General features: G+C 33.6%; 2 protein-coding genes and 1 pseudogene across 2 annotated transcripts; all 3 read left to right on the forward strand.

The window, feature by feature from the left end:
- Positions 1–3586: 3586 nt before the first annotated feature.
- On the forward strand, positions 3587–14510 carry LOC125841401 (zinc finger CCCH domain-containing protein 14-like). Its single transcript, XM_049520526.1, has 3 exons — positions 3587–3815; positions 4922–4982; positions 13524–14510. Exons 1-3 carry the CDS (start codon positions 3734–3736, stop codon positions 14269–14271), a joined length of 891 nt encoding a protein of 296 aa, XP_049376483.1. The 5' UTR covers positions 3587–3733; the 3' UTR covers positions 14272–14510.
- A 4870-nt stretch (positions 14511–19380) lies between these two features.
- On the forward strand, positions 19381–25604 carry LOC125841277 (TMV resistance protein N-like). The gene is made up of 5 exons (XM_049520378.1): positions 19381–19963; positions 21088–22159; positions 22344–22640; positions 23167–24315; positions 24394–25604. The coding sequence occupies exons 1-5, from the start codon at positions 19482–19484 to the stop codon at positions 25366–25368; spliced, it is 3975 nt and encodes a 1324-aa protein (XP_049376335.1). The 5' UTR covers positions 19381–19481; the 3' UTR covers positions 25369–25604.
- A 668-nt stretch (positions 25605–26272) lies between these two features.
- LOC125841393 (extensin-1-like) lies at positions 26273–27410 on the forward strand (annotated as a pseudogene).
- The last annotated feature ends 399 nt before the right edge of the window (positions 27411–27809 follow it).

Below are 27809 nucleotides of genomic sequence, written 5' to 3' on the forward strand. Positions count from 1 at the left end.
GAAAATCAGCGTTCTTCAGAACTAAAATCGCAGCTATGAACTCAATTGACCAGTGTTTTCAGCTTCAAACAACTAACAATCAACATTATAATCAACAAAATTCAAATAAGAAGATCAAAAGACAGGTTTATAAATTTTGACCTTTTAACCTTCAACAAAATTTTTAAATGATGAATCAAAAGGGGAAAAACTAAAAAAAAAAGTTTTTAATAAAATTTCCACCTGTCAAACGTGTGCATTTCACTTATCAACATAAATGTGGTTGTGACTTTTTAAGGGTGTAATAATTTCAATTTTAAACAATTCAGGGGGGTGATAGGACCCCCATGAAATTCAAGTGTGTAGTTGGAAATTCGAGTATAGGTTAGGGGGCATTTGATCATTTTCTCATTGTTTATATACAACTTTTGAAATTATTTTAGGTTTAATAGTGGGGTTTTTTTAAGTTGGGAAAAAATTATTTTATTTTACAATGCCTATTTTTGAATAAAATAATAATAGTCTTAAGTCATACATAACTCCTTAAAGTTGTCCGCATATTTCACTTAGACACCTCAATTTAGCCTTGTACCTATTGAACACTTAAATCTTAACAAATTTATACCTGTTTGACACAAAATGATAATTAATTCACAAACATGCGTGCATCTCAAACGCATATACATGAAAAATAGACCAATGCAATGTTGACACGTGGCAATTGAATTAATTTTTTTATAAACTCTATTCAAATAATCCCAAAGGAATTTTAAGAAAACAAAGTATTATGTTTAAGTTAACCCACTCCCACCCCATTCCACCCTTCTTCTTTTTTTTTTTCCCGGCGAACTTATTTTCCTTTTCACTGTGACTCAGCTATCAGTAAACCATTGCCTCTACCCTCCTTCTTCTTCTCCGTCGGATCTTACTTTCCTTTCTACTGGGCTGCTGCGACTTCAACTGCCCGTAAATCATCGCCTCCACCCCTTTCTCGAATCTCATCCCTTTCACCAATCCCCGACACCAATAATATACTATTGATCCCTATCTAAGTTAACCCCTCATTCACCTTTCATAGCGTTAAACCTTTCACTCATTGTCTTCATCTTCTTTCCACCAGTAATCATTTATCACAATTACAAGAAAAAAAATATTTATCGGGAAAAATAATCAACCTTGCTAACAGAAACAATGGAGCTTCGCCGGATTATTTGAGACTTAAATTAGATCCTCATGGAAAAAAGAAGAAGGAAAAAATAGAAAAGAATTGGAGAATTGGAGAGGGTGAGAGAGAGAGGTGGGGGTGGGTGGGGCTGTGTAAAGAATGATGAATAGTTGTAGGGAAGATGGAGGAGAAGATAGAAAACGTTTCTGCCCTTTATAATTAATTAATAATAATAATTATTTATTAATTAGGTGTATAAGTCGAAAAGAAAAAGAAAAAATATATTTTCAAATTGCTTTATGCTCTTAAGAAGGGTGAAATACACCATTTTTGCCATGTCAGCCTTTTGTGTCTAATAGGAATCACTTTTGAACATATAAGGTGTTCAATAGGTACAAGACTTAATAGAGGTGTCTAAGTAAATATGTGGACAACTTTTCGTTTGGCCATAGATTTCCCAAGTAATATTTGGGGGGAGATTTGGCAAATAATGTTTGTCCATACAATTTGCCATTATTTGGCAAATATTCCAAATTCCCAAATATTAGTTTTTTCTAGTATTTGGGCCAAATCTCATTATTTGGATCTATTAAAAATTTAAATTTTACACCAAACTTTTATCTTTTACAAAAACATCATCTATAATAGTTGTTTGAGTTGTATTACATAATATTTTACGTGAACACCAAAGTAGTGATGAAATATTCAGTGAATATGAAAGTGATGATATGGTTGTTGATGAAAATGATGAACAATCGGCTCAGGGTAACAAAGTCATGTGCTTTGTCTAATTCACGATGTATAGAATGATGCTTGTTGAACTCACCCCAAACTACCACATTGCTCCAGTGTCATGGACACTACTTGTTATTTGTTGCAACGATAATCCAATTGACTTGTAATACAAATTATGATTAGTTTTGATAGTTTTTAAAATTTATGGGTATAAAATATGTTTCTCAAATACTATGGCCAAGCACATGGTGTAATTTCACCCAAGTAATATTTGCCAAGAATATTTGAAAATCTATGGCCAAAGCTAAGGGGCTCCATATGACTCAAGCCATAATAATAAGTAAAGTAAATAATTTGTTCAGATAATTAAGGCCATGGCCGATTATTTTTGTAAAGAATTACAAAAATATAAGTAAAATGATACTGAATAAATAGTAAAATCATCACTTATCACTAGTCCAATCAACTAATTAAGGTAAATCACTTTGCAAAAGTGATGCAATAGTCTAACTCAACACAGTTTGATCTTGATGAACTCAATGTTAAACATATATAAAGGATAAAAGGGAGTTGCTCTGATGATAACATCTCTCGCTTCCAATCTTAAAGTTGTGAGTTTGAGTTGCGAAGGAAGCAAAAATGTGAGAACTCATGAAAAGAGGGTAAAACAAATAAATAATAAAAACCACATACAAATGCATCACTTTTTATTTAGATATTTAAATTAAGAGTTGTTCCTATTAAACATTTACAATATTCAATATTTAAAAAAAAATTAGACACATTTTGCTGGGCTGACACATATGATGAGTTTCACCCAATATACACGTGTGATAAGCCATTTCTTTTTTTACTTTCTATCTACCTCCATTTCCGCCATTGCCTCCACTCTCGTCACTGCTGTGCTCTCACCATTTCCTCAATTACAAACACTTGTTCTTGTTAATTGAAATTAAAGCGAGACCGTGCTCTTTATTTGATAACAAAATATCGTTAATGGTATCTTTTAGAAGTTTGAAAGTTCAAAATAAGTTACTTGATTTGATAAAATGTTGAGAAATTAATGTTGGGGTTGTCTTTGACTCGTGAAAAAATCTTTAGCTAAAGTTATAACAAATCTGAAGGATTTTCTCTTAAACCTTTGAATTAAAATTGCACAATCGAACAAGAACACACAAGAAGATGATGAAGAATACCAGAACAAATATTGATTTTTCAAAATTTCGACGTGTTCTATTTTTGTTAGAAATGTGTCATTTTTTTTTTACCCTCTCTAGAAGCTCCCGCCCCTTTTTGCTCCTTGGTGACTCAAACTCGCAACCTTTGGGTTGAAAGTGAAGGGTGCTTACCATCTGAGCAACTCCCTCCCGTCATCATTTTTTGATTGAGTGTAACTTAAAAATATTTTTTATTCTTAACAAATATTATAAAACTATTTTAACTTAAAAGTACTTAAAATAAATCAATCCAAACAAACTCTAAAACTTTTTTTTTTCATAAGGGCCTATAATTATATATTTAAATTAATTAAAAAATAAATATATTTAATATTTAATATTATAAGAACAAAATTAAAATTTATTATAATTGAGGGACTAAACAATGTTAAATTATCCTTAAATTCAAACTCAAATTTGGATAAATAAGGTGCACGTGATTTTCTTCTGTTTTTCTGGAAAGTTAATAGAGTATATATATATATCAACAAAATAAAAGAAAAAATCAACTAAATTACTTCTTTTTCCAGATACGCACACACTCACATCTCTCTCGATTAGCCCTTCGTCTTCTCAGAGATTTTAGGGTTTCGATTTCCATTCTTCTTCTGCAAATTCGAGTTCTTCTGTTGCTTCAATGGAGTTCGATGGTGGTCGAAAACGAGGAAGGCCACATGGACCTATGAATGGCAATGGTGGATTCAAGAAATCTAAGCAAGGTAACTGTTTTTGCTATACTGTTCTCTACATTTCATACTCATTTTCTAGTTTTTGTTTTAGTTGCTTCTTATTCGTTTAGTTATTTGTTTATCTATATCTGCTGTCAAATCTAGGTTTTGCTAATTCTTCTTCTCCCCTTTTTTTTTTTTGAATTTGATGGTAATACATATCACTCTTTGTTGTTTTTATTGCTTTCTAGTGGTTTTTCACTTGGTTATGATTTTTGGTGGTTTTTCCTTTGCCTTTTCATTGCTGTCATGTGTATTAATAGGGCTCATTTCGGCTTATATATTTTGTTGTCAGATGTGGTGGATGAAAATATCTAAGTAGTGGTTGTAACTTGTTAATATAGTTTGATAGAGAGAAATGCCACATCAAAGTGATAAGTTTGAATAGTTAAATGAATTTAGATTTTGGAAGTTCTAAATCTGAGTGAGTTTCTTATAAAGTATGGTATTTAGGAGAACTTGCAAAGTCAAATTTGAATCGCATGTAGTAAAATATGTTATCATGATTGAGCTGACAAAATTTTGTTTATATGTAAGCAAGAAGGAGAACTTAATTCCTTCTTGCCCTATTGTATTTTAACCTTCCCAGAAGTTAGGAATTAGTATTTGGTTCCGTCTCTCAGTAACTCTTGATGGAGTACCACTACATTGTGGAAGTTGCTTATAAAACATGGTCTGTTAGATGGCACTGTATTTGACTTCGAATTCTCTTGTGACCAAGTTTGTGTTGGTAAATTGCCGTGAAATATGTTCTGTGTTCACCTTTAATTGAATTAAAGTTTGAAGAGTTCATTTCATTTTTTCCCTGCGAGTTTGAAGGGTTGAAAACTTGTTAACAAGTGGAGGTTCTTGTTTCTGGAGAAAGATAAAATCTGGTCATACTATACTTCTAAGGTTTACTGGAGAAACTTAAGGAGTTAGTTGAATTTGTAATGCTTTTCATCATTGTTTATTAACTCCATGGTTTTATATTGATTACAAAAAGTAGAACTTGGCGATAATGTAAACTAGTGAAAAATGACTTGTAGATATCTTTCAAATAGAAGGTTAATAACACAAATTTATCTGTAAAACAATTGATTAATGTTATGCAACAGAACTGGAGTCAATTCCAACTGGTATAGGAAGCAAATCGAAGCCGTGCACTAAATTTTTCAGGTTCTAATCTTAACTCCTCTAAAATATAAGTACTTGAAGTGTAGTTTATTATTTATTTCTAACTTCTCAAATTCTAATCAAGAGTATTTTTGTAGTTATTCCAATTATTCAAATCCATTTGGACTAATGTTTTGGCCATCTAAAGTTGTGTTACAGGGATAATAGTTGTTAAGTTGAAAACAGCTGTTGAAATGAAATGGGATGATTTTGAGAAATGTTGAATTAAAAACTTGCGCAGGTTATGTAATGAAAAAACTGATTAGCGGGGTAAAACTTCTATCTCATCCGCCTTTACATAAACCAGTATAATGATTGTGCTACACTCGATCACGTTGACAAGCAAATGCAGTGCTAATGTTGCTATATAAATTTTGCGAGTAACTTCGGTGAAATATTTAGACGAAGTGGAATATTGATGAATTGGTGAGCCGCAATCACTATCGTTCTTGTATTCATTAAAGTTACACAAGTAATTCACTGCTTCTGTGTTTGACATGCCTTCTGTTTCATGACATGCTTTCTCTTTGGGTCTTTGGATCTCAGTCTAGTATCTTAAAGCCTTCAATGCACCTTGGTTGAAGCACAATAAAGATAAACAAGGTGGATAAATGTACATGCCACTAAGTATGAATTATGAGAATCTAATAATTAGGTTCATTCTTCACTACTTTAGAGATTCTTTCATGTTGGACACAAAACTTGTGTTTTGTGATCATTCAAGTAAATTACGAGCCACTTTTACCGCCTCTCAAGAATCACTCATCTTGTGAGCAAACATGTTTTAACACACTTATATTTAGAAATATCGTTTAATTAAAAAGCCATCTCTTTGTTGCTTAAATCGAGGGGCCTACAATTCATGGGCGAAGTAGTGTGCCCACTTCAAAGTTCAATCAATGAGGCGCAAAGTGATTCCTATGAGAAACAATCTTTTCTTTGGATATTTTGAGGAGTTGGATTAATATCTACGTCATTGTATGTAAGATGTTGAAATTAATTATTTTAACTGAATTTAGTTATTCTAGAACTTAATTCATGTTTGTGTGGTACTTTTTTTTTTGGTTAATCATGTGCTTCATGGTAAAGAAGCGTGTGCTTTACTCCCCCCTTTTTGCTTCAAGCCCCATGAACCTTGTTGCGTGTGCCGTGTGGTGCTTTTCACTTTTTTAAAAACTGAGAAATAGTGTTTTATAAGTCTTCCCAGAATCACCAAAGTTTTAAGAGGTCTAGTGTTTACTTTATCCTGTAGAATGTCAAAATGTCTGATGTAGCTTTCATGTTTGATTAAAAGTGTCTCAAGCATGTTCAAGATGACAAAATCTTGAACCTTCTCAGAAATGATCATCCTTCTCGGTCGACTTCACTAGCTGCCTCCGAACTTCTTTACATTAATGTGTTCATTCTAAACCTTTTGCTCTTGGCATACTAGATCTTGGTTTGATGATCTTGTTTCTTGGGACGTTTCTGGCTAACTAGTTAAGAGAACTACTTCTTCAAAGAGTTCTATGAATGGATGGGGTTATAACTTCAAAGGAAAAAACATGACTTTGGTTTTACTGTTACTTGTTTTTCTTTTTGATATCAACATGTTTAATCCAAAGTAATGTGATCCCTACCCGTTGGTTTGAAAGGAATAAATTCATTGGTTAAGTTGATTCTTTTAGGTACCTATTTTTTCTACAAGACTAGGCGTGATGTAACACTGCTGGTGATTTTTTTTGATAATTGTATCATTGCTGGTGATATTTGGCATCGTTAAGTTTTTGGTCTATGCATCAACTGACACGAGGATGTTATTTCTTAATTCATCAGTTATTTTTGAGATGGAAAGGAACAAAATATTCCTTACTTTGTTCCTTGTTGAAGGTGGCCAACATATATTATAATAATGTCTAAGTGACAAAACATAAAATAGTACAGATTATTCAATCATCCAAATATAACAACATAAAAATAGAATAGTATACTACTTCCTCCGCCCTACCCCAACTCTTAAAGTTTGCATGGGAAGATCACAAGATTACCCTACATGGCGAAGGGAGCAGTTTTCGCTACCTCGACCACTATGTTCCAGTTTCAAAAAGAGAAGCGAGATTACTGTATGCATATTAACATCTAGGTCAAGAATTACGCCAATATAAGATAGCAGAACTACAAACATTGGTTCATATGTTCAGTTCTTCTTGATGAGTCTACTTACTAGAAGAATTTACGTGGAAGTTTGAATATTAGGATTAAGATGTTGCTCTATGGCTTTTGACCGTTCTATGGTTTCTGTTAAGAGGCATCAAAGTTAATTGTGCAAGATGATTGTGAGGTCAGACATATTTTATATGGTTGAGAATGTAGCGGGAGTGTGAGTTCAAAATAGTTACCAAGGATTTTACTGGTCAAAACCTCACAGGTGCATTTTTGGTTGGAGGCTATGTTCACATTGGATCGCATATGGCTGTTTTTTTTAAAAAAGAAATGCGGCCACATGGGTTTTTTTATTAATAAAAAAGAAGTCTAAAGAAGCTGCAAAAGGGAATCATATGTCCTTTTTATGGTAGCATGGGCTGAAGTTTTTCTATTTTAATTTTTAGAAGAGCGCCATTGATATAATCATGCTGGTTATTCATTTTATATATTATAAAGGTTATAATCTCTCTGGTAAAATTTTTGGTGCTCTCTTCTCTATCAAAAGATGAGAAAAAATCCTAAACTAGGTGGGCTTTTATGAAGTTATCCATACTTGAGTTATATTGCATATATGCCATGATTGCAAGTTTGCAGCAGTTGCGTTATATTGCATATATGCCATGTTTGCAAGTTTGCAGCAGTTTAGTCACATTGCATATGCCATGATTGCAAGTTCGCAGCAGTTTTATGAGCTTAAAGTTTTTGTTTGAAGATGCAAGAAATCTGACAAGGTGTTTAGGGTGGAAAGATTAAGTAGGATACTGGTTAGATTAGCTGGTAACTTGTCACGAGAACTTTGATGAACAATTTAAGATTCTGCTTTTGCTATGGAGCTGGTTAAAGCATAGATGGAAGTGTATATAATAGTTGGATTTACTTGTGTTTTAGAGGGTGGTCTAAAAGCTGCTGAAATACCCCTAGTTTATCAGTGACTACATTGAGACAGAAGTAATAAGCTTTGGCTTTTTCTCTGTCTACAGGCACCAAATTTGTGAGAAGAATTTACTGGTGCCTTATTTTGGGTCTATTGAAGAGTGCATGCTTGACATGAACCAGGTACCATGTTTTGATATATTTCTTCTGTGGCTGTTTTGGTGAATTATGCTGTGTGCAAAAAATTACCCTTAATCACTTGATGCATATTTTTTTGAAAAGGAAAATGTTACCAAATTCTTCTAAGTTAGATGATTGTTATACTCATGGGTAATTTTTGAAGGGGCAGGACATTCAAACTTGAAATTGTCCGTATAGGTTAAGTGCATGGTTTGGTATCTTTCAAAAGATAGAAAGAACATCAGTTTCTTGTAGTTGGCTGATTGTGTATGAGATGTTTGGTTGCTTCATGGCAATAAGATTTATATCTGTTTTTGTTGAACTGTTGGGAATAGAAAAATTGATAGTGCAATTTTGAATCTTGCATTGAACTGATGGGGAATAGAAAATCAGTTGGTGCAATTTTGAATCTTGCTGCGGAGTGTGTTTTCTCCAAGTCTGTTTTAACTGAAACATGATGATCTTGGAGATAATTTGACAATTGCGCAGAGTCAATTGTAGTGATCTGAACAGAGTTTCCCAAAAAAAAGGTAGTGATCTAAGAATAAATTATCGGATTGTATGACATTTCTGTCTTCTTTCTCCTTTTTGGTGCATTAAACATGCATGATTAATATCTGTGAAAAATCTTTTCTATCTATTCTTAGAATTGCAGATATTACTGTTGGTTGGAGAATTTCCTTTCAATTGAAGTTTGTACGACTACTTCTCCACCTTAGTTTCCTTTCCATTTGGTTATTTAGACCAAAAATCAAATGGAAAGAAGTGGCATGATGTACTGTAAGTTAACATAAAAGTTTAAGTTGACTCTAGATCCCTTTTTTGTGGTTTGCGGGGTTAGTGGTACCGAAAGACGGTGTTAAAAATGTATATCATGCGCTGAAGAGAAGCTTGCATACAATTTTCTTTGTATTGAAATCAGTCTAAGGTAGCATTTCAATCATTTAGTGGAAATTGGTAGAGAATCCTTGCCATGTTTTCCTGTACTTCGTTATTTTTCGAATATCATGATACTTGTGAAGTGATCCCCTTTAGACACTGTAAAGGAATTGATGGGTGTATCTTTCAAAAGGTAGAAAGATTTCCTTCTAGTTGGTTGCTTGTGTATTAAGACATTTGGGTGCTTCTTAGAAATGGGCTTTGTATCAGACACCTATTCATAAGGTAGGGAGCCTCCCTTAGGTGATGAGATTTTCCTACTCGCAACGATGTGAGAGGATGCCTTCATACTTGCTTCAAATTGAAAATGCTTATGGAGGAGCTGAAGGTGTGAAACAAGGATAACAAGGGCAATTGGAAACAGAAGGAGATTCTAAATACATTGTCTGCATTAGAGTCCATACAAGATCTGAGAGCTTAACCATGGATGAAATGCTGCAGAAAGTTCACTTGGCAATTGAACTTCAAGAAACAGTTAAAGAATGAAGAGATAAGTCAGATAACATGGAGAGTGGTTGAAGTGTGGATAAGAACACTAAATACTTCCACAGAATGGCTACAACACATAAAAGATTCAATGCCATTGATGTCTTACAGGTAGAATGCAGCACTATCACTGACCCTGAACCTGAAGATATGAAATCACACATTCAAGACTTCAATCTCAAATTGTATAAGGAATCAAAAAGCTGGATACCTGATTTTATTGTGCAGGATGCCCCAGTTTTTTGTGGGGAGGAACAAGACAAAATGCAAAGGGAATTTGAGGAAGAGGAAGTCCTAAATTCTGTTAGATTGTGTGCAGGTGATAAGGCTTCTGGGCTTGATGGCTTTCCTATGTGTTTGTCAATCCTACTGGGAGTTTCTGAGGGAGGATGTAATGGCTAATGAACACTATCCACCTCTTTCATTCCCACCAAGTCTTTGGAAAAAGCTTTAATGCCAGTTATGTGGCCCTCATTCCCTAGAAGACTGGTGCAATGGAGCTTAGAGATTACAGACCAATCAATTTGGTTAATGGGATGTATAAAATCAAAGCCAAAACGCTGACTGAGAGACTGATGATCAAATATAAAGTGACATTCATCAAAGGGAGACAAATAATGGATGTAGAACCCATTGCTAGTGAGTGTGTGAACACTAGATTGAAAGGGGATGACCCAAGCATCATGTGCAAAACTGTAAATTGGATATAACGAAGGCATATGGCCATGTAAATTGGGACTTCTTGCTTGGTATTCTTAGACAGATGGGGTTTGATGCATGTGGCTAAGATGGATGGTTTTTGTATTAAAGCTGTTTGGTTCTCCATACTTGTCAATGGAGAACCTCTGCCTTTTTGCTTCAGAAAGGGGACTTAGCCAGGGTGATCTCTCATCGCCTTTCCCTTTCATCATAGCCATGGAGGGCCTAATAGTATGATGAGGAGAGCCATTAGCAATAGCCTAGATTAAGGGCTTTAAAGTCTGTAACAGGACATGAGAAAAGATGGAAGTCTGCCAGTTGCTCTATGCAGATGATACAATGGTCTTTTCTGAGGCAAAGGCAGAATAGATTACCTTTATCTGGGTCATTCTGATTGTTTTTGAAGCAGTGCCTAGGAAAAACAGCCTCTTTCCCATCAAAGTTGTGAATCAGATAAACGTAAGGGCTGGGAATAAATATCGAAAAAGCGAAAAATCGGACCAGATCAAAGACAATTAACGACATTCAGAAAGTCAAAGACAGATATATTGCAACCTTTTACTTTTGGTTTAAATAATCTTGTAAGCAAAACATTAGTAGATTCCTTGGGCTCTTTCCAAGTAATCTAGGTTCTTTTAGCAAATTTTTGAAAGTTTTTAGCATGTCCTTAATGCTGAGCAATACAACTTCACGATTTTCAAAAAAAGAAAATAATTGCAAATATTGTGTTCTTATTTGAGGAATTTCCCCTTCAACTGTGGTTTGCACCGTTCAATTCATTTCAATTTCCCTGTGATTCAGTTATTTAAAACAAAAATTGAGTGGAATTGATAGGCTGTGCCTGTTACACTAAATTTATTTTCTTCTGTTATTATTGAGTACATTATGAACGTTGGAACTAGTACGAACTGTGGTTTTGTTGTTATTCATTATAAAAGGATGTGTTTGGTGATATGTATGAGAGAATTACATTGTTAAGACTGATGGATGAGGAATCCTTGGATCTTAAAACTAGCTGAGCACATCACATTGTTTGGTTACCTTGTATAAAATCCAGCATAGTTGTTATGTTTGGTCCTTTTTGCTGTTTCTAAATGATACCCGCGTAAGTTGTAAGGAAATCTTTGTATTATTTTATGCAGGATAGAATGTGAAATAAAAATGTGTATCAGTAATAAATGGATTGAATTGACAAAATGATATGAATACCCTTTGTCACATCACACTTAAAAATTAAACAAACTCTTTCTATATATAAAAAATGAAAACACATACATTAAATTATACAATATACTAATTTTTAATCCAGCAAACCAAACATTCATTAAGAACTAATCCTTGCATTGTAATCCCTGCATAACTAATTCCTGCCTAATTGATCCTATGCAATCCCTGCATACTTTGTGTTTGGACCAAACCACTCCTAATTAGATTGTATTGAAGGTGTTAAAACTTATAAATCTCCCTTTTCAAGTTGGAAGTCTTTACATAGTTGGACGAATAATCAGTATAATATGTGTTGATCTCGGATATGGAGATGTAGATTTGTGGAGAGAAGTGCAAGATTGATTGTTAAGTTTTTTGGGGATAGTGTTCCAGCTTATGGTTACAGAAACAGTGTTCATCTGTTTTGATGTTCTATTACATTGATGCTCTGGAGATTACATCTGTCTTGCTACACTCAGAAACTATCATAATGGATGATGAATTCTGTTTAGTTATTTCACGCAGTACTACATTTACTAGAGATTTGGAATGAGAATGCATTACTAGAAACTTCGGATGATGGTGCATTCACAGGGACTTGGAATGAGGGATACATTCATAGATACTATGTGAAAAAATGTGACCCTGTTATTGCCTGTTGGTGGAAAATGACCATAGACGTGATGATTGGCATTTTGCTATAAAGGTGTCAGTGGATCGCTCCTGCTTTTGGTTCATGGGTAGAGATTTGTCTCGAGGAATAAATTTTGGATGTTGGATCTTGAGTCTCTTCTTTTGTTTGAGGTGATATGAACAGATGACTTTTCAAGGAGATGAGTTGTCAATGACTAAACTTCAATGCCTATTGTTGCATGGTGTTCTCTTTCCGTCCGCATGGGACTAACCTAGATCCACTTAATTTATACCAAGATGGTTATTTTTCTGATTTCTTGCTGCCTGTGGATGTTGATGGTTCCACTGTAAAGTTAGTTTTATGAAAAGAGAAAATCCATATCCATTCCATTTGAGTAAAAGTTCCCAACAGGAAATTTCTTTTTTTTTTCCCGCTTTTTTTTGGTTTGGGTTGTGGTGATTTATATTAGATATAGTCAAGCTTTTCAAGCATTTTGATCTGAGAATTGTCCCTTTTAAATACTTTATGCTGTAAATATTTGTCGTTTTCAGTTTCTAGTGTCTATTTGTTAGTTCAAGATCCCTCTTTACAGTCTTACTAACTGGAATCAAAGCATTAGTAGATTTGTTCCGCCCAAACAGGCTAAATTGCTAAATATTGCTGATCCTTAAATGATGTCATAAGAAATGAACTTATGTTTGATGCTCAACGATGTCTTGGGAAACCATCTTTCAGAGACTTAGCTAGGAAAATTGCTAGAAGATAATTGTTCACTTAATTTTATTGTTTTGTGTTTCTTGTCAAAAGCTTGCAGTAGTGAATACACAATGAGTGGATTTCAAGAAGTATGCGTGAATATTTGGTGCTTATCTAATTAAAAAGCTGTTTGATCACCTTTGGTTCATGTGATATTATTCTGTTGATTCCTATCAACTTTCTTATCCAATTGATAAGCAAGGGTTGGGCAATCTCAAATATGACTCGCAAAAGCATTCTAGGACTCATAATTTGAGTAGTAATGTGCAGTTACCCTTATAGTAGGTGACCTATTGAGGTTTGGCTGATCTCGATATGTGCTGTTCTTTCTGGTTTATAATGTTCCAGAGCTTGGATTTTGGGCATTTAGTTGGATGACCATGTTTTTTCATGACAACAAATGGGTTTGTTTGGAATGTTTTTATTTGATGCATTAATCAGGAATTTAACAAACAGATCTGTTATTGATTTAGGCTTTTGCTGTTATTGATCTTCTGCTGATAAGTTCGATCCTAATGGTTCATGATGCAACTTTGTTTTTTTCCAAATTTATAGTTGTTTAATGTGTTGATTTAATTCTTCTGCAGTTTTTCGGGATGTCCATTTGGTGAAGGATGCCACTTCTTGCATTATGTGCCTGGAGGCCTTAAAGCTGTGACTCAGATGCTTGGTAGCAACCCAGCGCTTCCAGCAGCTTCTAGGAATTCAATAGCTCCACCATCTTTCCCTGATGGATCATCTTCTCCAGCTGTTAAGACTCGTCTATGCACCAAATTCAACACTGCTGAAGGTTGCAAATTTGGTGACAAATGTCGTTTTGCACACGGGGATTGGGAGCTTGGCAGGCCAGCAGCTCCATTGCATGAGGACTCCCATGGTATGTTCCAGATGCATGGAAGGTATGGTAGTCGACCAGAGACCAATCCTGCTGGCCTTGGAGCAGCTGCCAGCTTTGGGTCCTCTGCGACTGCTAAGATTAGTGTAGATGCCTCTCTTGCTGGACGTATTATTGGGAAAGGTGGCGTCAACTCAAAGCAAATCTGTCGTATGACCGGAGCCAAATTCTCCATTAGGGATCATGAGTCAGATCCTAACTTGAGGAACATAGAACTTGAAGGTACCATTGATCAGATTGAACAAGCCAGTCGAATGGTTCGTGAGCTTATTCAGAGTGTTACAACATCAGCAGGACCCCCGATGAAGAACACCAGCTCATCCGTAACAAGTAACTATAAAACAAAAATTTGTGAGAACTTCACCAAGAGTTCGTGCACTTTTGGAGAGAAGTGCCACTTTGCACATGGAGCAGAAGAATTGCGTAAGTCAGGTCTGTGAGCTTTGCTGTATTTTATTGTTAGGGAGCATATCTCCCCCTATGGCTGTTATCTCTTTTTCTTTGGGTTTGTGAAAATAGTAGATAAGGTGTTTTTGGCATTAGAATATCTCGGTTTTGAGGCATTTATTTGTTGAGATCCTTAATGTGCTCGATATCTCTCTTGGGTTCGTTATTTATCATGTTTGCTGTTCCTTTGATCATAACCTATCTACTAGTGTTGATATGGATTTTAAAGTTTAGTCGGAACTTTGCCAATCCGGAACAAATATGTGATGTGTGTGTTATTCTCTTGCTTATATCAACCCAGACTGCTGGAAAATTATCTCAGCCGCTTCGTCATGTTTCAAACCTTTATTTACAGATGCATTGTTTGCTATTTACTACGTTTTATGGAAAGCATGGGATTGGGAACAGATGAGAAAGCATACATCTGATCGAATTAGATCCGTAAAAGTCTTAACACCAGACTCAAAATACATAATTATTTTTCTCAATAACTTTTTTTGGCTTTATCAAAATACTTGGTGCCTCTTCATTGTTTGTTTCAACTATCAATCACTAGTATACGTGCCCGCGTGACGTGCGGATAATATTAAAAAAATAATAATGTTATATTTATGCTTGAATATATAGAATACACTTGTATACATGAAAAAAATCATTTAAATTAGTGTATCAACTATTAACACGTAAATCAACTTTTATATATAAATATGTATATCATAGTTTGATCCCATTAATGACAATAGATTTCATGTCGGTAAAATTTTTGCTTGTTTTTAGAGTTTTTTTAGTTGCTTCACATGTTGCTCTTCAACATTTTTCTTTGTTTTAAAATTTTATTTATTATTTATTTATGCTCTTTCATTCTATAAATTAAATTCTTTCATAATTTGAATTTGTTAATAATAATTTTAGCATTTTTTTAATATGCATAAAATAATAGTGTATATAATAGATGAAAATATGCATAGAACTTTTTAAATGTAATATTCAATTATGATAAAATCCACTTAAGTACAACATAAGTTAATATAATACAAATTAATCTCACTTTACATATAATACAAACTAATCTAATAAAGTATATGTTTTACAATTTATAGTTATTTTTTTTATAATACTACCCATTAACTCTACTTTATCAAAAGAAGTACTCGAATGGGTATCTATTTAATATCACAACTATAATTTTATTTAGAGAGTCTTATGAAAATGTAAAACTTGACTCAAATCATTTTATTAGTAAATAATTTCCTTCTTTATTGCATTTAAAATATGATTGATACTCCTTTGTTCTAAGAAGTCCACCTATAGGTTATTAGATTTTATTGCAAGTCATCAATCAATTACAAACAATATCAAAATAACACATGAGTTAGTATCACTCTACTCTGTTAATTTGAACAAAAGTATAATTCAAGTCATTTAATATGAATTAGTTTGTTTAAAGAAGATTAGTTTGTTGTTATATTTTACCCTTGAATTTTCTTAAATACAATGCATTATTTTTCTTATAATTTATATATGTTTGAGTTGAGAGAAAAATAATAAATGAAGAAGATCAATACAAAAAAAAATTGTAATTAACAATAATTAATAAAAGAGGATCAATTTGTTATTCTTATCCTTATCCTTTCTATTTTACCCTTTACCTACATTTCGTCCCTTTTATTCGTTTTATCTTCTTTTCGTTGTTTTTTTCTTTAATTCTCTTTTATTTGTTTGTTAAATTGGAAAAAAAAACTATTTTTTAATAAATGTTAGTAAGGATAAATAAATAAATTGCGAGCAGATATAGGTCAATTTCCATTTGTATTACATAGAGAGATAGTATTATTATCTTCCTTTATATGTAAATTCAATGTAGTTAAATATATTTATAACATCTGAAAAGATATATTTGTGAAATAGTAAGAGTTTATTTAGAATTCCATAATCATGAGTTTCTAGTTTTAATTAAGTTAATAATTTAAAAATATAATATATTCAACTTTAAATACTTCTAATCTTTTAATTCAAAATTTCCATCATAGTTTCATCATTCATTTGCAAATTAAAAAAATAAGATTAAAAAATTATAAATATGAAATATGTAGTAAACAAAGAATCATAAATTATATGTAAATACATTCAACACAGTTTGATTTTGAAACAAAACATAAGATTAAAACAATAAAAATATATTATATGATTGACATAGTTATTGGATATAGTTTTAAAAGTGTTTCTCCATCTTCAACTACATATATTCATCACAGAAATGGCTTGATCCTAACTTCATCAACTAATCATCTTCAACATCTAGAACTTCCAAAATAAAGTACAATTATTGATAATGTATACCACATAAAACAGAAGAATATGAGAGGAAATATGATAAAAAAAAATTACCTTTTCATGAATGGTAAGCATTATTATTGCCTTGAATTTTCTTTATTGAAATGCGTTTTTCCCCTGGAAAAACTAAAGAAAAGACTGTCCTATTTAAATTTACTAAATTAATACGGTTGAGTTTTTTTTGGGGTAGGAAGTTAAGAAGTCAAGCGGGTGAGGAATTTTAGGGATAATTATTTGTAGTTGAAGTTTCTTTTTATTTTTTAAAAACAAAATATGTTTTTTAAAAAAGAATAAATAATTAGATAGCGTTAAAAATTGTGTAGCAATAGATGTGTATTGGACAGTTTTGATATAATAATTTCTTATATTTTTCTGTTTATATAATAATATTTTCATTACTATTATTTATATTGCTTAAATATGCTTTAAAGTTATTTAAACGTTAAGTTTCAAAATGTTTTTTTTTAAAAAAATTGTTTTATATTGTTATTATTTTTAAAACTGAATTTAAACATTAAGTTCCAAAAATACTTTTTAAAAAGCTGTTTTATATTGTTATTTGTTTTCAAAATTGAATTTAAACGTTATGTTTCAAAACTGTTTTTCTTCTAAAACTGTTTTATATTGTTGCTTGTTTTTAAAATTGAATTTATTATTATTTAAATTAACTAAGTATATCATTTTTAAAACTAAAAATTCAAGAATAATTGTGGTACTGACATGTGGCGTTTTTTCCTCTCCTATTATATATAGATAGATTCAAAATACTTCGCATGTTCTTTGAGAAATAATAATTAATGTTGAGATTAAAATAGAAAAAAGTGATATCTTTTTTGATATAAACATAGGCTTCTACAATTTTAACTTTAAAAAAAAGATTCTACAAAGATTGTTTGTATGTTATTTTTTCAGATCTCTTAAAAGATAAATATGTAGTGTTTTCTTTGTCCCTAATTACTTGTTCACTTTTTTTTAGTTGTTCCTAATTACTTGTCCATTTTGACAAATCAAGAAATGATAATTTTTTTTATATCTATTATACTCTCAATTAATTACTTTGAAAAATATAGAATTTCTTGCAAATCTTTAGTTTTTAATGCACCTACGTCATAATTAATAGGGATAAAATGATAAACTCACTATGTTAATAATTATTTACTTAATAAGTGTGTCAATTCAGAAGTAGACAAGTAATTAGAGACAGGGGAGTACTTGTTAAAAAGACGTAAAGTAGCAACAAATTTGGTAAACGGTACAAAATGAGTTGAGCGACTCCCATAGTATGAAGGAGGATACATATGAGTGGTTCATTTTATTTTTTTATGGAAAAATCCTTTTGGCCGGAAAATTTGGCCAGAATGATATTTTATCTATATTATTTTACTTTTTAAAATATTTTTACCCTTTTAACTTTACTATATTTTAATTAAAAAATGAAAAAAAGATCAGTTTATTTTAAAATTAAAAAAAAATATCATAAACTTTTTAAATTTTTTGCCAAATTTTCTGGCCATTTAGCATTACTCTTTTCTTATTTCCTTCCAATACAATTCATCATTTTCGTGACTCTCTGTAGGCTTTAACAAATTTGGTGTCTTTCGCGTTTTATTCAAATTCCCAATTGTAACATTCCTTTTCTACCTCGGAACGCACCCTTCTTAGTGATTTATAAAGATTAATGCACGTTCACATCTTCTTAATCCAAAATGGTTGGGAAAGGAAACGTTTTTTGTTTTATATTTATACATGAATAAGGTAATTATAGGTAATTTATTTAATTGCATTAATAAAAAATAAATAACATTTTAAACTAAAATAATTAGAGTGTACCGTCTATAACTTAATTTTTTCTGTGACGGGGTTGATAATTAGGGTCACTTCAGCAAGATAAAGGAGTGAGAGAATGTCCTTAACTTTTAGTTTCAGATCTAAATTAGAAGAAAAATCTGCACTTTCCCTTTGTTTTATATTACTTTCTTTTATTCTAATTTATGTTGCACACCTTTTTCATAAAAAAATGATTCCTTTTTATAATTAAAAATAATATAACTTTGTGATACTTTCTCTATTTTAATTTATGTTAAATCGTTTGATTTGGTTTTAAAATTTGTGATAAAAAATGTTTTTAATCATTTGTGTGGCGATAAATTATTTTAGTTAGGATATAAGAATAATTTTAAAGTTAAGTTGTTTTCAATTCAATTATAGAAATGTATATTGAAAAAAAGTGTGCCTTGAAATAGAGGATGTGAGGGTATTATTTTATTAATATATATACTTAAATGGGATGTTATTAAATATTATTTGTTTTACATTACAAATTTCAAGATGTTTTTCTCTCTTATAAAAACATGGGTATCTAGTCAAAGACCATGTAAAATGACACTCAAATCACTATAATAAATAAAGAATTAAGCGGCAATAATAAATATAAGTATTCATAACTAGTCGCCTATATAAATGTCGTTAAAGAATTTAACAATTCTGAATATAATAGCATTAGGCAAAATATTTTTATGATAATAAATATTGCAACTAAATAAAAATTCTATAGCCACTTAATATCTCTTTTCTGGCATTAAATGAATATTGTCATGGTTATAATAAGAGGCTCTGGGCCACAAAAATTTTGATTAAAAAAAAAAAAAGAATATTGTCATGGACAATGTTAACACTGAAGTTTCAAGGTACTTTGGTAGAATTTAGCAAGAAGTGACAAAACAACTAAAAATACATATAGGCCTACATAAACAAAGACTTTCAAGTTCCAACTTGTTTATCTATTACTCAAAGTCAACAAAGACTTAAGAAAGAGTAATAAAAATAGTGCCTTCAACTACAACTTGAACACAATTATTTTCTTCATACAATGTCTTCTACTTGTACTCAAAATTGGAAGAATGATGTTTTCTTGAGTTTTAGAGGTGAAGATACGCGTAAAACTTTTGTTGGTCATCTCTACTATGCTCTAAAACAAAAAGGAATTCATACATTCAAAGATGATGAAAGATTGGAAAGAGGAAAATCAATTTCACCTGAACTTGTTAAAGCTATTGAAGAATCAAGATTTGCTATTGTTGTATTCTCTAAGAATTATGCATCATCCACTTGGTGTTTAGATGAACTTGGGAAGATCATGGAATGTAAAAAAGATTTTGGACAAACTGTGATACCTATATTCTATGATGTAGATCCATCACATGTAACTAAACAAAGTGAAAGTTTTGCTAAATCATTTGCTACACATGAGGAAAATTTGAAAGATGATGTTGAGAAGGTGTTATGCTGGAGGGATGCATTTCGTCAAGCAGGCAAAATAGCTGGATATGATTTGCCAAATGGCTACGACGGGTAATAGTTATTATCTCAAAAAGTTGCTTTCTTTTTTGAGAAATATTTGATTTAGTTGAGATAATAACTGTTAGTTGAGTGATTATCTCAGAAATCTGCTAATCTTTGTTTTTTGTTCATGTCAATAAGTTATACCTTAACTCCAATAGTCATTCAGTAACGTTGGCTCAAACTCTGTATTTATGTAGTATATGTACAAATAATCTATTTTAGAACTCAGTAAATAAGAAGAATTGTAGTACAAAGCTCATGAACTCAAAATCCTGGCTTCGCTCCTGCCAATAGTTAGGGCAGACTATGATTTTCAGTATCGAGGGGATTCATCATTCATATTAGGTATATGACGACATAGAAAATTCACACTCGAGAAAAATATTTATGTAGTTTAGAGAGTATACTGGAGATATATTCTTAATCAACCATATTTAATAAGTTATTAGGAAAGATATTTTAAGGCTTAGTTCATCATTGACTAAATAAATAGCTTCCAAGATATGTTTGAACAACACAACTATTACTTAAATCATATGTTAAAAATACTAAAAGTAGTTATACTATTCTTATGCAATCTAAAGGAGAGAGAAAGGGTAGAACTCAAAATAAAAATATGTTGTGTTGTGCGTTGGAGTATGAGTTTTTGTCTCCTTGTATGATTTTGGGCGATCCTTAATTCATTAGCTAGTTTCGTAGTTGAGTTAGGCCTAAGGTCTATAATATTCGACGTGTGAATTCAATCATTTGCAGCCTGAGGAGCGGTGAGTGCGGTAGGATAAAATGGTATTTGAAACCAGGGTGGGAGGCCCTATGTTGTCTGTCTTTTCATGGGTGGTGGGAAGAGGAAAAATCCATTCATTAAACCTTTTGGAAATGGAGACGAAACGTCGGGAGAGGAACCAAGGGGAGTATGTGAACAGAGAGATGAGAAGCAATTGAACACACTATGTCCATGTCATTTCCTAATTTCTCATGGTCTCAAAAGAACTAAAATACTAAAATTATTAACGTAACTTCCACATTAATGATTTTCTCAGGATTTTGAAAGGACTAGAAATGCTAAAATATAACGATAATGCGCACTGTTTGTGAAATCTCATTTCAAGTTGTTTTTGCAATTTCATGTGCAGGCATGAATCTCTTTGCATTCAGCATGTTGTTGAAGGCATACTGAGTAAATTATGTCAAGTTATTTCAACCATTGAAAATGATTTAGTGGGGATGGAATCTCGAGTGCAGGAAGTAAGTTCATTACTAAGGATGGAAACATGCGATGTTCGTTTTATTGGTATTTGGGGGATGGGCGGCATTGGTAAGACAACAATTGCAAGTGCTGTGTTTGGCAAATATTCGGGCCAATTTGAAGGTGTTTGTTTTCTTGATAATGTTGCGGAAATGCAAAGGACACGTGGACTGCAATATCTGCAAGGTGTTCTCCTCTCGAAAATCCTCAAAGTAAGTTTAACTATAGCAAGTGTGTATGAAGGCATGAGAATCATAAAGGAGAGGCTACGCTCAATGAAAGTTTTGATCATTCTTGATGATGTAAATCAAAAGGACCAATTAGAAATGTTAGTTGGAGGGCGTGACTGGTTTGGTATCGGCAGTAGAATTTTGATTACAACAACAGATAAACACTTGTTACATAATCATGTGGTGGATGAAGTGTATTCAGTCAACTTGATGACTCGCGATGAAGCAATAGAGCTATTCAGCCTACACGCCTTTAAGCAAAGAATTCCAGATAAAGATTTTGAGGAGCTATTAAATCAAGTTGTACAGAATGCCGGTTTTCTCCCTTTAGCTCTGAAAATTCTAGGTTCGTCTCTCTACGGGCTAGACAAGATTGAGTGGAAATGCACAGTGGACAGACTCAAGGATATGCCAGATCATGTTCTTGCTAAGCTTAAGATAAGTTTTGATGGGCTGAGTCCTTCTGATCAGAGACTATTTCTTGATATCGGATGCTTTTATAGAGGAAAATTGAGGAGTTATGTAGAGGAAATTCTTGAGAGTTGTGATATTGGATCTACAATAAGAGTCTTGATTGAAAAGTCTCTCTTATTTGTCTCACCATATGACACAATCGAGATGCATGATTTGATACAAGAAATGGCCTGGCACATCGTGAGACTAGGTGACACAAGAAGGAGCAGAATATGGCTTCCCGAGGACATCGAGGATTTGTTTACTGGAAATTTGGTAAGATATGTCATTGTCTCATGCATATGAACTGTATGGAAGCCTTCATTCACTTTGTTGTCAGTAGTTTCTTTTGCAAACTCATGTCAATCTACTTGCAAGTATTAATCAAATTTTAGGCTATGGAAATGATTTCAGGATATAGTGTTCTTTAAATGTTTTTCTTTTGTTTCCTTTTTTTAAGGAGACAGAAGCTGTGGAGGGCCTATCGATCCCAAGGGATTACATACGAAAACAGGATATATCATATTACAACATAAATGAAACATTCAGGAAAATGAAAAGATTAAGGGTGCTTGAAGTCAGAGCAACAAATTTCTGCTCTATTGATCCGATCACTCATCTTCCTAGCAGCATAAGGTGGCTTGATTGGGAAGGTTGCCCTCTAAATTCATTGCCACAGAGTTTTGAACCTTCAAAGCTTCTTCGTCTTGATATACTTGAAAGTACTACAATTCAGAAGCTCTGGTCAATTTCAAAGGTATGATTGTTACTATCGCTTTCCTTTGACATTCTTATTCCATGCTTTTTCACTCTTAATCAATCTACTTATGATAGAAGAACAACCTTTCATCATTTAAAATAGGATACCACACTTCTAAGTTTAATTTATCATTCGTATATTGTTCTTTATGACACGACCCCTAGATAGGGTTGGAGGTTGAAAATTAGAGCATAAGGTTAGTATTATTTAGTAGTATTTAGTAGTCGTGTAGTTTCTTATTTTTCTGTCTCTTATAGTCTCTTACTTCATTTTCCTTATATCTTGCTATTTTGCTGTCATATTTTCTTTCAACCCTGCTTCAATAGCTTTTCTTCATAGCGCTGAGGGTCTATTGGAAAACAACCTCCCTACCCCATAGAGGTAGCGGTTAGGTCTCTGTACATCTTACCTTCCCCAGGCCCCATATGTGGGACTACACCGGATATGTTGTTGTTGTATATCGTTCTTTATGAGTGGTAGAGGTGTCTTATCATCTTTGCTAACATTTTTCCATTCTAAATAGGGATTGGACAAACTTAAAACTTTGTACCTCAGCTACTGTGAGAACTTGGAAGAAGTTCCAAGCTTTGATATGATGCCAAATTTAGAGAGAGTAAAGCTAGAGGGATGTAACAGTTTGAGAGAAGTCAGCCCATCTTTTGGAGTTCTCATGAAACTCACTTCAATGGAGCTAATTGATTGTCCGGGCCTCGAGAAGCTTCCAAGTTGTATTGAGATGGGATCCCTTAAGAGTCTCAAACTTTCTTGTCTTCCAAAATTAAGGGAATTGCCAGAAACCAAGGGGATGCACCGTTTATTGACGTTAGAGCTGACTAACTGTCAATACCTTGAGAAGCTTCCAAATTTTGATCAGATGGAATCCCTTGAGACTCTCAAACTTTCTTGTCTTCCGAAAGTAACTACATTTCCGCCACCTGACGGGATGCACTGTTTACAGGACATTGTTATAGAATATGTTCCGATAGTAGAGCTTCCAGCATCAATCGGGAATCTTCGTTCGCTCAAACAACTAATATTAAGTCATTGTAAAGATCTGGTAAGCATTCCAAACAGCTTTTGTTGTCTGAAGAATCTAAGAGCTCTTCTGATCTACAACTGCAAAAGACTAATCTATTTGCCAGAAAAGATTGGTGACTTGAAACTGTTGAAGAAGCTAGTAGTATCTGGTACTTCAATTTCCCGGATACCACCTTCAGTTACAGATCTTGGTGAACTAAACTTCTTATCGTTCTCTCGTTGGTCTGGATACAGACAAGGTGCAACTTTTCTGTTCCCCCCTGTATCAGGTGAATCGTCGTCATTGAGGGTGTTAAAACTAAATAAAAACAGGCTATGTAGTGCTGAACATTTTCAGGATGTTGGAGGTTTATCTTCCTTGGCTCACTTGGATTTGACTAGAAATGATGAGAGCACCAATCAACTCTTTCATTACTTAGACATAACATTTTGTGAGAAGCTTGCGTTGCCCGAACTTCCGCCATGTATAAAGGAGTTATATGCATGTGATCCTTTAATCTTGAAAAGCATCCCTGATTTCCTTACCAAATATTCAGAGCTCTATTCAATGTCATTCACGCGGCATATCGAGAACAAAGGTGAACTGACTGATATGTTGCTTTTTATCCTCCGCGTGATTAGTGTGGCATCTCAGGTATCGCCTCTTTCTCGTGATTTTTCTGCTTATCCAATTATGTTTATGTTGGAGCTTATACCGGTTTCTTTCTTGTAGTGTGAGAAAAGGCCGCCATTTAGCCTTTTCTTCCCTGGAGATATAAAATGGAAATGGTTCACTTATTATCGGAAAGAACAAACGAAAAGATTCTCCATTCAACTTGATCCACGTTGGTACGAAAGTAAATTCAAAGGATTTGTTATATGCTTTCGTGTACCATCGGTTATTGGTCAGAACCTGAAACCTTCAGATGGTAAATCACAACGAGGAAGTAGTCGTAGGTTCGGATGCACTAAGGTTACTGCTAAGTTAGTGCAAAGACATAACAGGCAAGAACATGATGTACTCCAGAAAAAATGTCTGATCGTTGCTCGCCAAACATTTTGCTCTCACGGTAGTAAATACGCCATTTGTTTTAGCTACATACCTTTTGTAGCATGTGAGAAAGGGAAGAAGCTGCTAAATGAGTATTGCTTCTTAGAGGCATCGATAGAACCAGACATTGCAACAAAATGGGGACTTCTTCTGGTGTATGAGAATAAAATTCAACAGATAGATCAATCAGCCATCGCGGTCCAATGTGATGTTGATTCTCGGAATTCTGACCTGTTTAGAGAATGTAATGATGCCCAAGGCCAGAGAATAGAGGATGCTTCTGTTAAGAGAAGACGTCTTGATCTTCGTCAAGTGATGAAGGATTCGTGCTCCACCAGTATAGTTCCTGATCAACAAATGGAAACACCAAGCTCTTCTGCAGCACAAAGTTTCCAGCATAGGGAAGAGTCATGCTCTTCAGGACAGCCCCAAACTAGACAGCTCCCTTTAACTGATCCGCGAGTTGATGAAGCAATAGATGAGGATACCTCATGCATTGTAATTGAACAGCCTGATGTTTTTGAAGTCTCTCCAGATGAGCACAAAGATAATTCAATGACAACTGGTTCTGGCTGCTCTGAAGTATCCCAACAATTGGAGACACAATGCACTTCTGGACAATCTCAAACTCTCCGGCTCTTCCCTGATCATTCATGATTTAGAAATACCGAAGGACCTCTTGGTTTGCTGGCCCAAAGGCAACAAATGGCAGGATGTTCAAGGTTGGGGTGAAACTTTTGGTGAAATTTTATGTTTTTCTGCATTCTGGTTGGGTGTGTCCATCACCTTTTCTTTTGTTTTATTCTCAAGCTACTTTTAAGGGTCGTTTGGTAGGATGTATAAGACTAGTACTGAATATGGTGTATCAGTAATGTTTGCATTAGTAGTGCTGATATTAGTTATGCTGAGATTATTTCTTATGGAGTGTTTGGTTTGGTGTATTAAAAATAACATACATTGCATAATTTGTAACTTTTTAAGTATGTTTACAATAATACCCTCCACAAACATGATGGAAATGAGTTGTAATAGTTGCATGTTGAACACATTCTTGAAGTGTTGTAGTTACTATCCTATTACTATCTGTTATTTTTTTTGTGCTTTGGTTACTTCTTCTTTTGGACTGCTTTGGATGATTTCTCCTTGAGTTGAGCGTCTATCAAAAACAAGCTCTCTATCTCTGAGGTAGGGGTCAAGTTTGTGTATACTCTACCCTCCCCGGACCCTACTTTGTGAGATTAGTATGTTGTTGTTGTTCTTGTAATCTAGTTTGCCTTCATGTTTTTTAACATCAAGTTCAATAAACAAGTCAACTTATATATTCTTTCTAAATTAGCCCACTTGCAAATTATATTTTTTCAATCACCAAAAAGAAATGCTAGCCACTAATTAAACTAAACTAATCTTTATTTGGACTTTCCTATGATCTTAGTGGCTAACCATGAAGTTGTTACATTAATCTGAAGAAGGATGTTACTTTGCTACTATAAATACCAAAAATCCCAACTCAACTATGCAACACAAGTCTTAGTTCTATCCTTCTTTTCTTCCACAAATCAAAATGAGAAGCTTTGGAAATTTGGGGCAATTGCCTCTACTTGCATTTGCTTTGTAGCCAGCACTGTTGTTGCTGATTACTCTTATGAGTATACTTCTCATTCACCATCTTACAACTCTAAGAAAGACTACAAATCACCATCCCCATACTACAAGATACTAGAAAAACACGTTGAACATCCTCCATCGCATTACTATTACAAGTCGCATGCACCTTCAAAACACTACTACAAGGCACCTGTTGTAGCGAAGTATTACAAATCACATGCTCCTTCAAAGCACTATTACAAGTCACCTGTTGTAACAAAGTATTACAAGTCAACTGTTCCTTCGAAGCACTACTACAAGTCACCTGTGGTAGCGAAGTACTACAAGTCACCAACTCCTTCAAAGAAGTACTACAAGGCACCTGCCTCTTCAAAGAAGTACTACACGTCGCCTTTCCCTTCACAACACTACTACAAGTCACCTTCCCCTTTAAAGCACTACTACAAATCGCCAATGCCTACAAAGCACTACTACACGTCTCCATCACCTGCAAAGTACTACAAGTCGCCTGCTCCATCGACACACTATTACTACAAGTCCCCATCCCCATCAAAATATTACAAATCACATACTCCTTCTAAATACTATAAATCGCCATCACCATTAAAATATTACAAGTCACCAGTTTACTACAAGTCTCCTCCACCGCCACCAACTTACTATGAGAAATCACCTTCTTACTACAAGTCCCCTCCCCCTCCACCATACTACAAAGAATCTACCCCTTCCTATAAATCCCTCCTCCACCATACTACAAAGAATCTACCCCTTCCTATAAATTCCCTCCTCCACCATACTACAAAGAATCTACCACTTCATATAAATCTCCTCCCCCTCCCCCATACTATATAGAATCTACACCTTCCTATAAATCCCCTCCCCCTCCACCATACTACAAAGAATCTACCCCTTCCTATAAATCCCCTCCGCCTCCACCATACTACAAAGAATCTACACCTTCCTATAAATCCTCTCCACCTCCACCGGAATACAGCGAACAATCACCTACAACTTACAACTCACCACCTCCGCCTAAATCCTATGAACACTCACCATCATACTACTCACCTCCACCACCTTCATCAGTCTACTAGAAATATTGATCAAACCATTTCACTATTTCTTTTACTCTTAAATCCTTTTCTTCCTCCATAGATCAACTGCTATTTTTTTCGAGTGCTTCCCCAAAGGATTGATGTTTCTTGTTATGTGAGCTTTTGTACTAATAATTATAATATGTATTATTTTTATATAATGAGATATTCAACATTCTGGCTCAATGTATCGACCTCCTTTTAATCAGCTGAATTCTTTCCTTATAAATAAATGATGTTAATTGCATTCTTAAAAACATATATGTTTCTAGTCAATGGTTCAATATAAGGGTTCTATTAGAACGAATTATTGAATTTGATTTGCCAAACCATCGTAAGACATTTTTCTCCTACTAATGAAAAGATCAGATGACAAATATGGAAAGACATAAAATGTCT

This window comes from Solanum stenotomum, chromosome 1 (assembly GCF_019186545.1).
Source record: "Solanum stenotomum isolate F172 chromosome 1, ASM1918654v1, whole genome shotgun sequence".
NCBI lineage: Eukaryota > Viridiplantae > Streptophyta > Magnoliopsida > Solanales > Solanaceae > Solanum > Solanum stenotomum.

Excerpts from the sequence above, each read along its gene's own strand:
- LOC125841277 (XM_049520378.1), top strand. The coding sequence starts at position 19,482 with ATGTCTTCTACTTGTACTCAAAATTGGAAGAATGATGTTTTCTTGAGT. Across the intron at positions 19,964-21,087 it reads TTGCCAAATGGCTACGACGG|GCATGAATCTCTTTGCATTC; the intron begins GTAATAGTTATT and ends TTTCATGTGCAG. Across the intron at positions 22,160-22,343 it reads ATTTGTTTACTGGAAATTTG|GAGACAGAAGCTGTGGAGGG; the intron begins GTAAGATATGTC and ends CCTTTTTTTAAG.
- LOC125841401 (XM_049520526.1), top strand. The coding sequence starts at position 3,734 with ATGGAGTTCGATGGTGGTCGAAAACGAGGAAGGCCACATGGACCTATG. Across the intron at positions 3,816-4,921 it reads ATTCAAGAAATCTAAGCAAG|AACTGGAGTCAATTCCAACT; the intron begins GTAACTGTTTTT and ends GTTATGCAACAG. Across the intron at positions 4,983-13,523 it reads CCGTGCACTAAATTTTTCAG|TTTTTCGGGATGTCCATTTG; the intron begins GTTCTAATCTTA and ends ATTCTTCTGCAG.